Source organism: Musa acuminata, chromosome BXJ1-7, assembly GCF_036884655.1.
Source record: "Musa acuminata AAA Group cultivar baxijiao chromosome BXJ1-7, Cavendish_Baxijiao_AAA, whole genome shotgun sequence".
In the NCBI taxonomy this organism is placed as follows: domain Eukaryota; kingdom Viridiplantae; phylum Streptophyta; class Magnoliopsida; order Zingiberales; family Musaceae; genus Musa; species Musa acuminata.
In genome coordinates this window covers 11,552,350-11,567,500 of record NC_088333.1, presented here as the reverse complement: position 1 = coordinate 11,567,500, position 15,151 = coordinate 11,552,350, and the positions used below count along the sequence as shown (strand labels likewise).

At 39.6% G+C, this 15,151-nt stretch overlaps 2 protein-coding genes across 4 annotated transcripts; one reads left to right on the top strand and one right to left on the bottom strand.

Moving 5' to 3' along the window:
• Window positions 1–480: 480 nt before the first annotated feature.
• LOC135678829 (transcription factor bHLH149-like) lies at window positions 481–1,251 on the bottom strand. The gene has a single exon (XM_065192024.1). It carries the CDS (start codon window positions 1,166–1,168, stop codon window positions 614–616), a length of 555 nt encoding a protein of 184 aa, XP_065048096.1. The 5' UTR covers window positions 1,169–1,251; the 3' UTR covers window positions 481–613.
• A 6,207-nt stretch (window positions 1,252–7,458) lies between these two features.
• On the top strand, window positions 7,459–14,502 carry LOC135678828 (C2 domain-containing protein At1g53590-like). Of its 3 annotated transcripts, none has more exons than XM_065192022.1 (12): window positions 7,459–8,040; window positions 9,549–9,623; window positions 9,824–9,967; window positions 10,249–10,344; window positions 10,429–10,560; window positions 11,124–11,276; window positions 11,370–11,411; window positions 12,035–12,083; window positions 12,402–12,494; window positions 12,588–12,771; window positions 13,226–13,352; window positions 13,448–14,502. In XM_065192022.1, exons 1-12 carry the CDS (start codon window positions 7,915–7,917, stop codon window positions 14,315–14,317), a joined length of 2,091 nt encoding a protein of 696 aa, XP_065048094.1. In that variant the 5' UTR covers window positions 7,459–7,914; the 3' UTR covers window positions 14,318–14,502. The 3 variants fall into 3 exon arrangements, with proteins under 3 accessions (XP_065048094.1, XP_065048093.1, XP_065048095.1); XM_065192021.1 differs by having other exon boundaries at window positions 7,461–8,040; window positions 13,442–14,502; XM_065192023.1 differs by lacking the exons at window positions 7,459–8,040; window positions 9,549–9,623 and having other exon boundaries at window positions 9,827–9,967; window positions 10,416–10,560; window positions 13,442–14,502.
• The last annotated feature ends 649 nt before the right edge of the window (window positions 14,503–15,151 follow it).

Genomic DNA, 15,151 nt, shown 5'->3' with positions numbered 1-15,151 from the left:
TTGTATGATAGTGATTCTTTTAAGAATGTGTAACAGTCGAAGATGTGAGTGTTAATAGAGACATCATTGGTAATAGTTATAAGTTTTTATTTCTGTGCCTAAATTGAGCTTTAAGTATAAATACACCCCTACCTTTGTTCTAGTTTGTCTCTATTTAGCATCAGATAATTAAATGCTTTTACCACCCCAAATGCAAAGATTACTATTTGCGTTTCCTCGAGCATCTTGCAAACACATACATACTAGCAAACAAAAGAACCCCAAAACATAGAAGAATCAAGTCATGTGAGCTACCTAATTGCCCTGTAGATGTATCACACTCCCACCAAAAAGAAAATCTAACATCTTTTTCTCATCTCTACCAAAAGTGGATTAAGATTTCATAACCTGCACAGAAATCTCAAATCTCCAATTCCCAATTGCTAATTTGATCCCAACATAAAACACTTTTGTAGAGTAAATTATTAAGTAATGAGATAGTTTGCAAGCAACAATATCTAATTCATCATCATTGTTGTGTGGGGCATATACAAGTAGTATATAGACTTTATGATTGATTATACACAGCATACCCACATCGATCATGTACAATCAGAAAGCAGAGAGGAGTCCATCAAACCACGCGGCTTTCCGCCTCACCCGCGGCCGCAGCGTTCAGCGACGCCGCCGAGAGCGCGTCCGCGAGCGCCCTCATCGCCTTCACTTGCATCTCCAGCGCCGCAACGTAGTCGGCCGCCTCCTCCAGAAGGCTCGGCGCCGACAGCTGCCGGCACCCGGGCACAAGCCGGCCCAGCACCCGCAGACGGTCCCTCACCTTCTTCCCCGCCGGAGCCGCAGCCGCAACCGGCACCGGAGCCGCTAGCCTCGGCCGTCGGCGGCCGCGGCGGACCTTGCCGCCGGCCTTGAGGAGGAGCTTGCGGCGAGGGCGGCAGCGGCCGAGGAGGATGGCCCGGCTCCACTGGGACTTGCCCCGGGCGGTGAGGGCGAGGGCCGAGTCAGCCGCCTCCTTGACGGCCCGCGGCCCTGCCCCCGAGGCGGTGGCGCGAAGGGCTTCGAGGAGGCGTCGGCGGTAGATCCGCTCCTGCGCGGCGGTCCGCCACTTGGTTTCCGCTCGCTTCATCTTCTTCTTCCTAGATGATGATGCCGAGGAAGAAGAGGGAGAGATCATTGTGGAGTGGTGGTGGAGGTGGAGGTGGAATTGGAATTGGAAAGGGCAAAAGGCAGGAGAGAAATGGAGGAGTCGGTGGTGGAGTTGGTTATAAATAAGATGGTGCCTTTTATTTTATGCCACCTCAAATATTAATTTGGGAGACATATAATTGGAACAATGTCCATTAATTAAACTCATTGGATTTATGTCACTTTTTTTTCCATTTATTAAGCTCATGGTAATTGTGTGATGATGAGGTGACGTCATAAGTATACACACACACACACACACAAAAATCTCTTTTTTTCTTTTATCCACATTTAAAATCATTGCATAATTTATGATGATAAAAAATATAAATAATTACTGACTCCTGTCTTTCTTAAGTTATCCAAATCGATCAGTATACTATTAATCTCATATTTAATTTTTTATATAAGCATTATATCATTAGATATAATATTTTTTATTATTTTAAAATTTGGTTGTAGTCTCATATATATATATATATATATATATAGAGAGAGAGAGAGAGAGAGAGAGAGAGTTGAGGTACTTAATTAGGTGCCAAGCAACAACAGTGTGGGGTAATTAAGGACATGCATCCGACACAAGGCATTAGTGCACTAATTGACCCATTATCCAATTCCAATGCCCAATGCCTTTCTAAATCAAATTAATTGATGAATATATTTATAGATATTGAAGAAGGGCATCACAATCCAAAAGTGAAATGGACGGCAATGATAGGGAGTGATGCTCTTTCCTTCCCCGGCTCGGGCAGGAGAGGTTGATACGTCGAAGTCACGTACTTGTGTTTTCACACGCACACACACGAGTGTAAGATGGATGTGATCGTAGTCATAGCAATAATTGATCTCAAATCTAAGCATAAATAAATATTAGATTCTTTGACTTTCTTAAGTTGTTCCTTTAGTAAGTTACCTAAAGTACGAAGAATTGAAGTATGAAAAGACTTTTTTTTTTAATGATTATCGTATATATTTAAGAAGGAAAAATAGTTTTACTATTACTACAATTGGTTTTAGTAAATATGTAAAGATATTATATGAGGGAATATACAAGAGATTTTAAATTTAAATTTGAAAGATAATTTTATTATTATTATTATTAATTGCTTGTGATAAAAAAATATATATATTTCTATATGGACGTTGACATATAAATTTTATAATTTTATTTTGTTATCGATTGCTTTAAGCCATATTTATTTATTTATTTATTTATTTTATGATGAAACTTAATGAGTGAAAATTTTTAAAAATTACTTTTTTAAAGTCATTTTCAAGGAAGTGTCCTTCAGACTTTTTAAATAATATTTTATTTAATATTTAAAATATCCTTAATTTTTTTGGTTCTATTTTTATTCCTTTTCTTCCTATGGACCAATCCATATAGTGAATTTGTCCAATTAAAATATTTTTATACTATGTTAGAGTATAATATTTTCAACAATATAATAAAAACAATAGCATAAAAAATATTATAATATAATATCTGTTGCTATATTACAATATTTTTGGGTATTGTTAAAAATATTATAATTAGACCAGTTTACCCTATGGAGGGAGGGGGTATTCCCCAAGCGATTCATGCGCTTAAAAGCATGGGCATGTGTGAATGACGCACATGATGGCCATGCGTCACTCATTAGCACAGTGGGTGGGTGGTGGGCGGTGGAGCCCACCACTGCCGCCCTCCTCCTTTTTGGCTGTCGCTTTGGATAACCAACACATATTTAGAGCAAGTGGGGATAATTAACTCCATGATTAAGCTTCCGCTGCCGCGTTCCTGCCGAGGAAGGTGACCGAGAGCGACGTGGAGATGTCCGTCGCAGATGCTTCGAAATGAGGTGGTGGTACGGGATCGGTGGGGCCGCCACCTCGTGCCACTGTTCTCGTTCCTTGTCGTGACTCTCCCGGTGGTGGGATTCGCGAAATGATGTGGGCTTTGGACGCTGCTGATGCGCCCATCCCATCCGCCGACGTTGGCGTCCGCCGGCCTCTCCTTCTCACTGGAAATTGGGGTGGAAGCTCTTCCCCGGCATGGTGGCATGGCAATGACCTCTGGATTTATATTGGCATTCAAAACCCACACTTGTGACTTCTTTTGCCATCTGTTTCTTCAATCATACTTGCAAATCTTGAATCTTCTCACTAAAGTGTTAATTTCCATTTGCAAATGAACAAACCTAAATATGTTTTATTTATTATTTGAGAGATCAATGTTATTCTGTGATTTCTTTTCTCATATATAAATATGTCTTGAATCTTCTCACTATGATTAATTAGCTCCGATGTTTAGCCGTGTCAAACTTCGATGCGGGCAAAATAAGACATCGATGTCAATCACCGATCGAGCAAACCTCAGTGGATTTTGGTTCTCGGAATCAGCATGTGTCGTCCTCCTTCACAACCCCTCTCTCGACTTGGACATCACTAATCACTCTCCATGGGGAGGAGGAGGAGGAGGAGGAGGAGAGGATCCAGTAAGCCTCCACTGTTACTGTGCTAATGCTCTTCCTACTAAGGCCATGAGTGACCAAAGATCTCGAGGTGGAGGGAGGACCAGCTCATTTCACCGGTGATACATAGCTTAAATGGTAGTGAGGGATGCACTCGATGGGTTGTAATCATACAGCTTACAGGTAAAGGATTCAATGCTTAGGAGTCCCCAGATGTCCTTTAGTACTCAAGCAGGAGTTCCTTTGGGTCCTCCTTCCATGGTTAAGGCCTTCATAAAAGGGGAAGGTTGCTTGAAGGGTGACTGAGGGCCAGCTTTTTCCTTTTAACATGTGTAACCCTTAAAATGCATCATAAAAAGCTCTGCCACCCCACCAATAAATCTCTCACAGTCTTTGCGGGAAATGCTACTCCTCCCTCTCTAACAGTCATCAAGTACAAGCTATTCATAGTATCCCCTTTTGGCCCATTACTTCTCCTCCTTCCTTCTCAGAGAAAGAAAAGGGGGGAGGGAAGATAGGGGTTTAAATGGCATGACAAGCTTTAACGTGCAAACCTTTTGAAAGCTGGTGTCAGAGCTGCTCAGTGCAGCTGCAGCACCGCATCTCATCTCTCCTAATCTGCTCCCCGCGCACAGAAGGGCAAGAAATTACTCCTTTGACGTCAAAATAGTGGGGATACGATCTTTACTTCCGCTGTATACGGCAATGGCCTCTCTGTGTGGAGCCGGAGCACGTCACTGTTGCCCTAAACCACGCTCTTCAAAGCACGAGGGTGGCCACGGTTCATGAATCTATTTATATCCTTCATGTATGAGCTTCGAGCTAAACCAGTTCCTCATCTACAGACTAAGAACTTGCAGAACCAAGATTTGACGAGCAGTAAGTGTTTGCGAATGGATTTGTCAGTAAAGTTGGACGAAAGTCTTGTATGTATGGCTGTGTTTTCTGGAGTCGTCGGTCTGTCTTGCACTGTAGTTCTATAAATTCTATGCACAAGACCCTTGCAGAGACTCACTCCTCACAAGATCTCGCTTCTTCTTGTTCGTGTTCCCTCGACAGTGTTTTGCCTCTTCTCCATCCTTTTCTCTCTGTCTCTCTCTCTCTCTCTCTATTACTGCTTTAGTTTGTGTCTTGGTTTTTCTGATACCTTGTTGTTGCAGGGTTGGCGAGGTTGGGTTGGGTGAGAAGACATGGCGAGGGTAAGATGGTTTTGCTCAAGACCGCGCAACACTTCCATATGACATCGCATCGCTGTGCTCATCTATCCATCAGCAGATACCGATGGAGAAGGCATGGAAGGAGCGGGCGATAGGTTTGGACAGCGATGCGTTGGTTTATGGCCAGGCTGCGCGGTCCTGCGCAAGATCCGCCCATCACTCGATCCATCTTATTCCTTCTTGTTGATCGATCTTCGATCTTTAGCTCGCACTCCTGAAGGCTTTTTGCTTCACAGGTTCCCGCTGACCTCGGTGAAGGAAAGAATAGAAGGAACCAAGGGAAGTTGCAAGTCTTCGTCTGCAGCAGCAAGCATCAAGAATCACAAAGGGAAGCATATCTCACATCAAGAGATCGTGACATGTGAGTAGGGTTTCTGTCACCACCAGGTTTTCCCAGCTGACTATGACATCCATCTTTTCGGTGGAGACGTAGCAGGAGCCGAGCTGGAACAGTATGCGATAGAGTAGACTGGCACACCAAATGCCAGAGGGTCGACGAAGCACTGATCTCAAGTTCCGCAGTGATGGTGCAAGCTGATACGACCAGGATGCGCATTCCTCCATGGATCTGACTGCAAAGATTCCGGCAGTCTGCAGTGTCCGATCCTTGTGCAGATTCATCTGCTGTTGCTTTGCTTATTGTCCTCTTCGCTTCTGTCTCTCGTAAAGCTCGGTTTCACAGTAGTGATATCTGGTTGCCTATGAATCTGTGATACAGTGAGGCCAATCCTCACCTTCTCCAATCTACGATGTTAAATGGAAGGTGTAGTCATGGTCTGTGTTGAGTTGAGGACTTGGGTATTGTGAGCGAGAATATGGTAGAGATAGAAGGGAGATATCAATTAGATTGCTTTGATATCTGTGTGCTTATTATTAGCTAAACCAATCTCTTGCATTAAAATAGTTTAATCACTTGCAATGATGTAGTGCTTTGTTTGATCAAGTTATCTATGTATTTACTTTTGTATTGAAACAAAAAAGGAGAAAAGAAAAAAAAGATGTTTTCTCTTTCTTTTCCTACAATTCAACCAATAATTTTATTCTTATGCAAATCAGAAAGGGAACAATCTGATTAAATGGGAATTTGGCATCACTTATGTTTTATAGTGGCAAAGGTCTCAATGTGTGTTCAGTGTTTCTGACTACTACCAATGACCTTTGCTTCTCCTCTCTTCATCATTTTTATGCCATCAATCCAATTCGAACCACATTTTGCTAAAACCAAAGTATCATATGCATTCTCTTGTAAACCATAATTCGATGAAATCATCCTGAATTATATATACATTTTGTTTATTGAAAAGATACTGGACTGTGGACAATTTGGATCGGATAAAATAAGCATATGTCCTATATTATATCTCTCCATGCTAATTGATAGCTCTATGGGAAGATTTAAATTAGTATTTGTGCCTCATTAAGTTTGAGAATTAAATTAGTATTTTAGATTTAAATTAACAAAGAAGCAGCTCAGGTTCATTAGGTAAGAATTTGAGAATCAAATTTATTTTGTAAGAGAAAAGGTGGTTATTTGGGAAGTCCTGTCAAAGACCCACCTCCAGTTGATAAGATAGGGAAATGATATGCAGCTATAGTAATGTAATAGAGGAGAAAATTAACTCCAAACTTTTCCTTTTTTTGTATTTAAAGTAATGTAAAAAAAAAATACTAACATTGATATTTTATTGAATATATGCATATATATATATATTAATGATAATGTTAATTTTTTTCATCGACTTCATATAGAGTCAAACTTGATTTAACATACTTTTTCTGGTGAAGTCAAGCTTAAATTTTGAGTTAATCTAATGTAATTATATCGACGTAAATTTTGAGTTGAATTCTCGGACGAGGAGTAATGACAAGCATTTTTTTGTCAAACTTGTATAAGAATATCCTTGACGACACTCTTCTAATGTTCAAGTTAGTAAATACCTAAGTAAAAATAAAATAATATAAGAAAGCTTTCTGAAAAGGATTCTATTCATAGGGTGAATATTTATTGTATTACATGGAAAGTATCTTTACCTTGTCTTATTGGTACTTGACTAAGAGCCACGACTCGATTAATGAAATATATTATAATATATATATACATATATATAATTTTTATAATATATTATAAAAATTTTTATCAACTAAACTAGTGTATATATATATTCTTAACGTATGCCACATGCGAAGAACGGTAATTGAGCCTGGCTTAAAGCCCAATAAGGCCCATAATGCGCATGGCCTATTAGCCCAATCGGTCTAATAACTGACTCTCATAGATGATCGATCACCTTCCGTTTGCTCGTCTCGCTTCCCCTTCGTCGCAGCCGTCATCCGTTGCTGTCTCACCCTTGAATCATTTGGTACTCGCGACAGCGATGCATTAAACCATTATTCTATGGTCAATCATCTCGACTGTAACGTGTATTCTGATGCGACCAAAATAATAGAGCCCACCTAAAGCCCTCCAGTTTGGACCGGTTGTCAATCCCCTGCACCCGGCCCTCTGATGGAGATCAGACGGCTGAGGCCACAGCGATGGCCTGTCCTCCACGTCGCGACACTGCCGACAAGCGAGGAAGGCCCTCTCACCTGCCACGTTCGCTGAATCTGCCGTGCGATACGCGTCCAGTGAGGCTCTCTCCGCCCATGGAATGCAACGCCCGCGCGGGACCCACTCACGACGGAGGGCGATGCGCCGTCTGATGCGCGGCGCATCCGCGAGTCGTCACGTGAGTCGTGACCAGGAGGAACGCTCCAAGCGTCGTCCCCGTCGTCTATTCGACGGTTCGGTTTAAGGTCAATGTACTCACGCTTCGAGGGGCCGTTAAGCGTTATCCTCTCGCTGTCTCTCTCTCTCTCTCTTTCGCTCGCTCTTCGACTCCCTACCCTTCTGCTGTGTGTGCTTCCGTTCGCCCACGCGGAACCCTCCGAATTCCGTATCCTCCCCGCAAAACCCACCGATTTGAGATACCGCCACGGGGTTTAGTAAGCCGGATCGGGTGCTTGCGGATGCCTGAGTTGGGCCCGCGGACCCCGAATCGCACAACACCGGGAAGAGGAGGATGGACATCACGGAGGTGACGATCGTGCATCACATCGCCTTGGTGCTGCTGCTGCTCTGGGTTCTCGTGCAGTTGGGCAAGGGGCACCCGGTCGTCTTCTTTGTGGCACTGTTGTATCTCTACAAGGTGAGAAGAAGACCAAGAAATTTGACCGTTGATTGTGCTTAGATCCTCCTGTGTTGGATTTTAATTCCTCGTGTTTATTTCGGAAGAAAGTTTTCTCCTTTTTTCTTCTTTTACTTTCTGTTGTGATGTTAGACTTGCAACGATTGGCTGATTAGGGTTGGTCGGTTGTATGAAATGCAGTTGGTATGATGTGAATTAATTTTATGCCATGTGCTAAAGAATTCTTTATGAAATTCTACATGTTCTTGATATCTAAACAATGAAAATTGTCTACATTAAAAATATTAGATATTGGAGTGGGATCCCATCGTGGTTGATTGCAGTGGGCGTCTTACGCTTCAAGTTAGTTTAAGAAAGGGATAATTTCATAAATAATGATTAATAAAAGTAAATTATGTTGTTTGTAACATGGAATTTAATGATTGATATAGACTGTTGAACGTGACATCCAAACTGGGCAAGCCAGATTTAAGACATTGAGGGACTACCTTGTGAGCGTATCATATGATCTTCTTAGTTGCAGTCTTGTCAAAGTTGATACTAGAGATGCAACAACTTTCGCATTTTGATTCTTTTGTTTGCCCATTGATGCAAAGTGTTATGATACTTTGCCCAGCGATTGACATTTTGACTTGGTATTGTGGAACTGAAGTTATGATACTTTGCCAACAGTCTTGGAACTACTGGGGAACATAAGCCATGGTATCAAGAAGTTCAGAAATTGGTCTCAGTATGTTCCAAGATAGTCAGGAACAGAGGCCATTGTTTCTTGAGCAAATCTGGGCTTGCTTCTGGCCATTGTTTCCAAGATAGTCAATCAAGACATACAGGCAAATTCTTGGAAATAAGTTTACCAGGCAAAGAATGTTAGCTATATGCTTGGTTTAGACAGTAACTACCAACAATTCATCATCTGAAGATTGCCTTACTGGTTGCACACCCATAAGCCTGGTCCTTGGTTGGACCTCTTGGTACTTTTGGTGTATTGATCGTTAATGTCAGCTGAGTTAGTGGGTGAAAATTATGGATGAAATCATGGACTATATAAAAATTCCATAAAAATGAAAAAGCCTACCTGCTTCTCCTACTATTCCTGTCCTTGTGTTTCAACAAAACAACTTACAAGTGGAGATGATGCCCAAACTTTATAGGAGTTCTCACATTGGCTTAGTAATCTTTGTTTGATTATGACCTATTGTCTTGTCATTCCACGGGAACCAAGGACTGATTGCTGGTTTTGTTATCCAGCATCGTGTGCTTGGTTGCTTTTGCTGGTCCAACATAGGCCACCGGTTTATCAATTTCTTGATTTGTTATTTTTTTGTTTCTGTTTCCATTTATTTGGATGTTATGTATTTTCACCTTTTCGTTCCCATGTTTGTGATCTTGATTTCACACTCTTGTTTTTCAGTCTTTTGAGGGTCTCTGTTTTGACTGTATAAGCTATATATGTTCGATCATGTTAATACATGCTTATTTTGTGTCATGATTTCTTTGTTATACTCCAGGTAAATGAACGGTATACATTGAGATTGCAGAAGCGACTGCAGTTTGAGGAAAGAAAATTTGCCAACCAGCGAAGAGTATGCATGATATACTCTCATATTTTGATCTTTGGACTGTGTTTCCTCGGCCATAATATTACATGCGTTTCTTTTGTGTTCTGCTGGTTCTCATTTACTGATAGTTTTTCTCTGGTTCTTAATAACATTTTAGTCCAAAGTTCCACATACCTCAAATTATGTGCTATTATCATCATTTTTATTTATTTTTGGTGTGGCAGCTTCTCTCTGATGCAGAATCAGTCAGGTGGTTAAATCATGCTATTGAGAAGATATGGCCTGTATGCATGGAACAAATTGCATCCCAGCAATTTCTCTTGCCTATCATACCATGGTTTCTGGATAAGTTCAAGCCTTGGACAGCTGTATGGACTTTACAACTATGACTTCTTCTACTGTAATTGTTGATACTATCAAGAAAGTATCATCATTGTGATGCATTTAGCTTCTTATGATGAACTTCGAGGGCATCTTTAGAATGTAGTTGCTGCATAAATTACTTGTCTAGACTGGGCAGTTGATAAGTTTCCATATGGTGAAAATTATTGTTGGAAATGCTGGTCTTGTGATAGGCTCATACTTTTTTTTATAAAAGGTTTTCTGTGATATATATTAATATTTAATTGTATGCCTTGTATTTTTGCAGCGGAAAGCTGTTATGCAGCATCTTTACTTGGGTAGGAACCCACCTATGTTTATAGATGCAAGGGTTCTTCGTGAATCATCAGATGATGATCACTTGGTATGCCATACTCTTTCTTTTGCAACAGATACCAGATGCCACTTATCATGTATAATTATTTAGTGTTCTAGCTGTGTGATACAGGTTCTAGAGTTGGGAATGAATTTTCTTTCAGCAGATGATATGAGTGCAAAACTTGCGGTGCAGCTGAGGAAAAGACTGGGATTTGGGATAACAGCGAATATGCATATCACAGGCATGCATGTTGAGGGAAAGGTACAAAAATCTATCTCCTGCTCTGCAAGCAAGAATGCACTTGCACTGATAAGTGTTGCTCATAGTGCATTTCTAAAATTCATTTAAGGTGTGCTTGGTTTCTCTTAAAATTTGTTTTCACATGAAAAAATAACTTTTCTGATGTTTGTTTGACAAGGAAACTAGAATAGAGTCCAAATGTTCTCTAGATATTCAAATTCACATGTCACAGAGATGTCTTTGATGATCTTCCTTGGCAGCAACACCCCATCCCTCCCCTTTCCTTCCTTCTCTTTATGCTCATGGAGCTGTAATACACAAGAAATTCCAGATGCAGTATCTCCACAAGAAAATACGGATCCGAATGAAATATAGTTTTTGGGATTTGAATGACAGATGGTTGTCTCTTTTATATGAGCTTCTGTTTTATTTATTCTAATAACAATGTCAGATTTCTGACGTGTAAATGAGAAATAAAAGAAACAAATCGAGAATGTAAAAGAAAATGCAGAACAAATTGATAGGTTATTATCAAATTTTAATGGAGGCTATTTTGACATAAATATGTAAATTTCTTTTTGTAGGTTTTGGTGGGAGTAAAGTTTCTTCGGCAATGGCCATTTATTGGACGAGTCAGGCTATGCTTTGCAGAGCCCCCATATTTTCAGATGACAGTAAAACCAATATTTGGACATGGAGTTGATGTTACCGAACTACCTGGAATTTCAGGATGGCTAGTAAGAAACAAGTGGTTGACTCCACTTTTTAAGTAGGTATCAGATCCAATGAACATTTTTTTCAATTAAATATTTTCATTTGCTTGATTTTAGGATAAGTTGCTCGATGTTGCATTTGGGCAGACATTGGTTGAGGTCAGTAAGTTGGTTCCCCATAGCTGTCTTCTCTGTTCTTTTTTTGTTTTTCCTCCGTACATATAGCTTGTTCTTCTAAAAAGTAACTAGGAAGTCGTTTCTCAAGAAAGAACAAATATATTAATATAGATTGGTGAATATAAAAACTCCTGTAAGATGGATATGGATACAAGTACATTAGGTGGATGTGTACTTATATGTCAAATCTTGACAAGAACTAACTGGACAGATATGATGGTAAAAATTGTTTTGATAGTATATTATATATAGGAATGCTTGGTGTGTTTATTTATGTTAGAATTTGTAGTTAGTTACCTTGAGAAGTAATAACAACCAATTGACTAACGTCCATAGTTCATTTCTCAAAAAAGAAATTTTTAGTAATATGCTACTTCAAAAACGAAGAGAAGATTTGAAGAACTTCAAAAACAAAGAAAGATCATTGTATTAGTCTCATTAATTATAAATTGGTTTATATCATACATCTATTTTATGTTAAATCAAAAGATTTAACATTCTTTTCTAAATAAAATTCCTTGAGGAGGTATTGATTATAATACCTATTATATATTTTACAAGTAATTTATCTGCCAAATATAACTAATATTTATATTTCCTTGCAGCCAAACATGCTGGTTATTGATGTGGAGAAATTTGTTTTGGCTCCTGAAGGTAAATGGCAGTAGAAATCATCGCATTTATCCAGCTTTAATTGCTAAGTAAAGAATATTATTTTGGATTATCTATTCATATTATAGAGAATATTATGTTTTGCAACTTCAATGGTTAAACATTAACATGTGGTTTACAAACTTTGAGGAGACCAAGATGTTAACTGGAAGAGTGATTACTTTACCATGGTTGTAGTGTCAAAATATATGGACCTGTTGTTTTCTATTTTCATGCTATTCAGCAATTGAAAACTGACTTGTCTTATTTTATTCTACTTTTGAATGATTTTCTGAATTATATATTTTTTAAAAATTTTAGAAGGTTGGTTCACTGTCAATGTGAAGCCTCCTATTGGATATGCGAAATTGGAGATGTTAGAAGGGGCTGATATGAAACCATCTGATTTTAATGGTATGCTTCTTTTTATCTTTTTCCTTTGGAGAGAAACGTCTGATGTTATTATGGAAACGAAGTCTCTGATTTATTACCAAAACTATGTTGCAGGACTTTCTGATCCATATGTAAAGGGACACCTTGGACCTTACAGATTCCAGACAAAGATCCAACGGAAAACATTGTCTCCAAAGTGGTTGGAGGAGTTCAAGATCCCCATCAGTTCATGGGAGGGAACCAATGTACTCGTTCTTCAAGTTCGTGATAAGGATACCATTTTTGATGACATTCTTGGGTTCGTTCAGATTTCAAACATGTTATTTATGTGCAAAATCATGAAAAATCTGGGTTTCTTTAATTTATTTGAGAGCTCAAAGGTCTGGCTAATCAGTTACTCGTAGATGAAAGCACAGCTGCCCATAAAGAACACACAGCTATGCTATCTGTTTGTCTAAAAATGATAAATAATTTAAGGTTCATGGACCATCCACATGTAACTTGTGCAGTCTTCAGAAGACCAGCATGAATCTGTCTTGTTCTTCAGAAGATATGTTTACTTGTCTCGACGTATTGTTCTTTTTTTTGAGAATCCTATCAATTGTTTCAAGTAAAGAAAAGGGTGTTATCATTGACTGTGTTAAACATAATGCAAGTTAAAAAAGTTGATTCTATTTGTTGACTCTGTTTATTTTAGATGTCTACTAAGATCATTCAGATTTTAATTAGTCTGGTTTTCATGTGCCTTGCAGAAACTGTTCTGTGAACATCAATGATCTGAGGGGTGGACAAAGGCATGACATGTGGCTGTCACTGCAAAATGTCAAAATGGGAAGGATCCACCTAGCGATTACTGTACTGGAAGAGGAATTACAGAAGGTAAGCCAGCTGCAATGTTTGACAACCCTTGTGGATAATAAGAAAGCTTGATAATCTATCTTGGCTTGAAACACCAACTTTTTTTATAGGAGCAGAAAGATCTCAGTGATGAAGAAATAATATCAAAGACGACGGAACCAATGACGAGCAGGTCAGATGAAAAGGCTGAGAAACTTAACACGGAAGTATATCATCATCATAAGATGACTGATGAGTTTGAGCCCATTAATATTAAAGGGCAAGAAAAGATAGGATTATGGGTGCATCGTCCTGGGAGCGATGTCTCCCAAAAATGGGAGCCTCGAAAGGGGCGTGCTCGATACCCTGATACCCGACTCCATCGGGAGGACAATGGCTCCACTAAAAGCCCAAGTCGATCATCATCACCCAGGTCTCGACAAAGTGATTCTGGCAGTAATGAAGAATCTGCAGATGGAAAGAAACCCCGGCTTAAAATAATCAAAAACGGCCTGCACAAGTTGAGTTCTGTATTCCATAGAAGTCCCAGGAAAGGAAGCCCCCGACAATGTCAGGAGGTGGTTGCTCCTCCACCACCACCTAACCTGTGGCCGATCGGGGAGAAGCGGACGTCGATCAAGGTCATAATGCCTGACGGCTTTGATGAAAAAAATGGAGTGCCAAAGCTGGATGAGGAGAGATGCAACTCTGAGATCAGCGAGAGAGAAAGCCCAGGCAAAGGCAGTAGTATGCTGCAGACACCGAAGAACTTCATAAGCAAATCATCCAAGAGTCTAAAGAGCATGCTGAGCAGGAAGGAGTCCGACAAGCTGAAAGAGGTTCAGTCACCGGGAGCTGAAGATAAAGATAATTCTCAGGGAACCAACTCCTCAAGTGATGGTTTGGTGGATGATCCACTTGTTATAGGGGGATTGCCCATTAGTATTGCTCCATGTAGCCATAAGGTAACTGTCAGTGCTGAAGATGACAAGAAAGACAATATATAGTCTGCTAATGTTGCAAACTGCACAGAATGTCTGTCATCTTTGATTCCATGGCAGAACCAAAGTCCAGTGTGTTTGCCATATGTTGATATGTAAACAACAGTAGCGGATGCTTCTTCTCGGTGTAATAGCTGTTAAAAATTTTGTTTGATGCTTGTTATATATATATAGTGTTGATTCTTCTTCTCTTTGCTTCTGTATATTTATTTTATTTACACTGTTAAAAGAAAAACATGTTTTAATTTGGTGTCTGATATCTGTGTCATGAAATAGAAAGGCAGGGGATGATGTCTAAGCCCATCTCACATGTTGTCATGCTGATTGATGTCTTCAGTTAAGATGATTTTTAACTCTCTTTTTTTTTTTCTGAAAAGCAAATGAAAATAATTTGATTAGTAAGAAAAAGGAAATGAAAATATTCTTTTCATCTTTCAAATGCTGAAAAAACCTAAAACACTACTGTGTAGTTGGAAAGATGCTATCTATCTTTCCAGTTGAAATGAAAAAAAAAAACTTAAGATTATGCCAATAAATAATGCAGAAATAAAATTGTTTCTGCTAGAAAATATTTTTTAAATATTTAATATAAAACATGCTATTTCCAATCTGACTCGCAAACATGCTTGTTTTAGATTTCATACTATATATAGTAAGGCTTGATAATTATGCCACGTGGACATCCGACTGGGAGTTTGGGTCAACAACGAAGACTGGCGCTATTGGTTGACCAGGCTGTTGTGGGCCCCCAATGAGACGGTTCCACGTTCCCACCGTGTTTCGGCTTTCACGGGTACGATTTCTTGAGGTCGTCGGAGCTCACGTGAGGCCCACCTAAAT

Bases quoted from the DNA above. Each gene is read 5' to 3' on its own strand.
- LOC135678829 (XM_065192024.1), bottom strand. From the start codon at position 1,168: ATGATCTCTCCCTCTTCTTCCTCGGCATCATCATCTAGGAAGAAGAAG.
- LOC135678828 (XM_065192021.1), top strand. From the start codon at position 7,915: ATGGACATCACGGAGGTGACGATCGTGCATCACATCGCCTTGGTGCTG. The intron at 9,968-10,248 runs GTATGGACTTTA...GTATTTTTGCAG, and splicing joins AGTTCAAGCCTTGGACAGCT to CGGAAAGCTGTTATGCAGCA. The intron at 12,084-12,401 runs GTAAATGGCAGT...TAAAAATTTTAG, and splicing joins ATTTGTTTTGGCTCCTGAAG to AAGGTTGGTTCACTGTCAAT.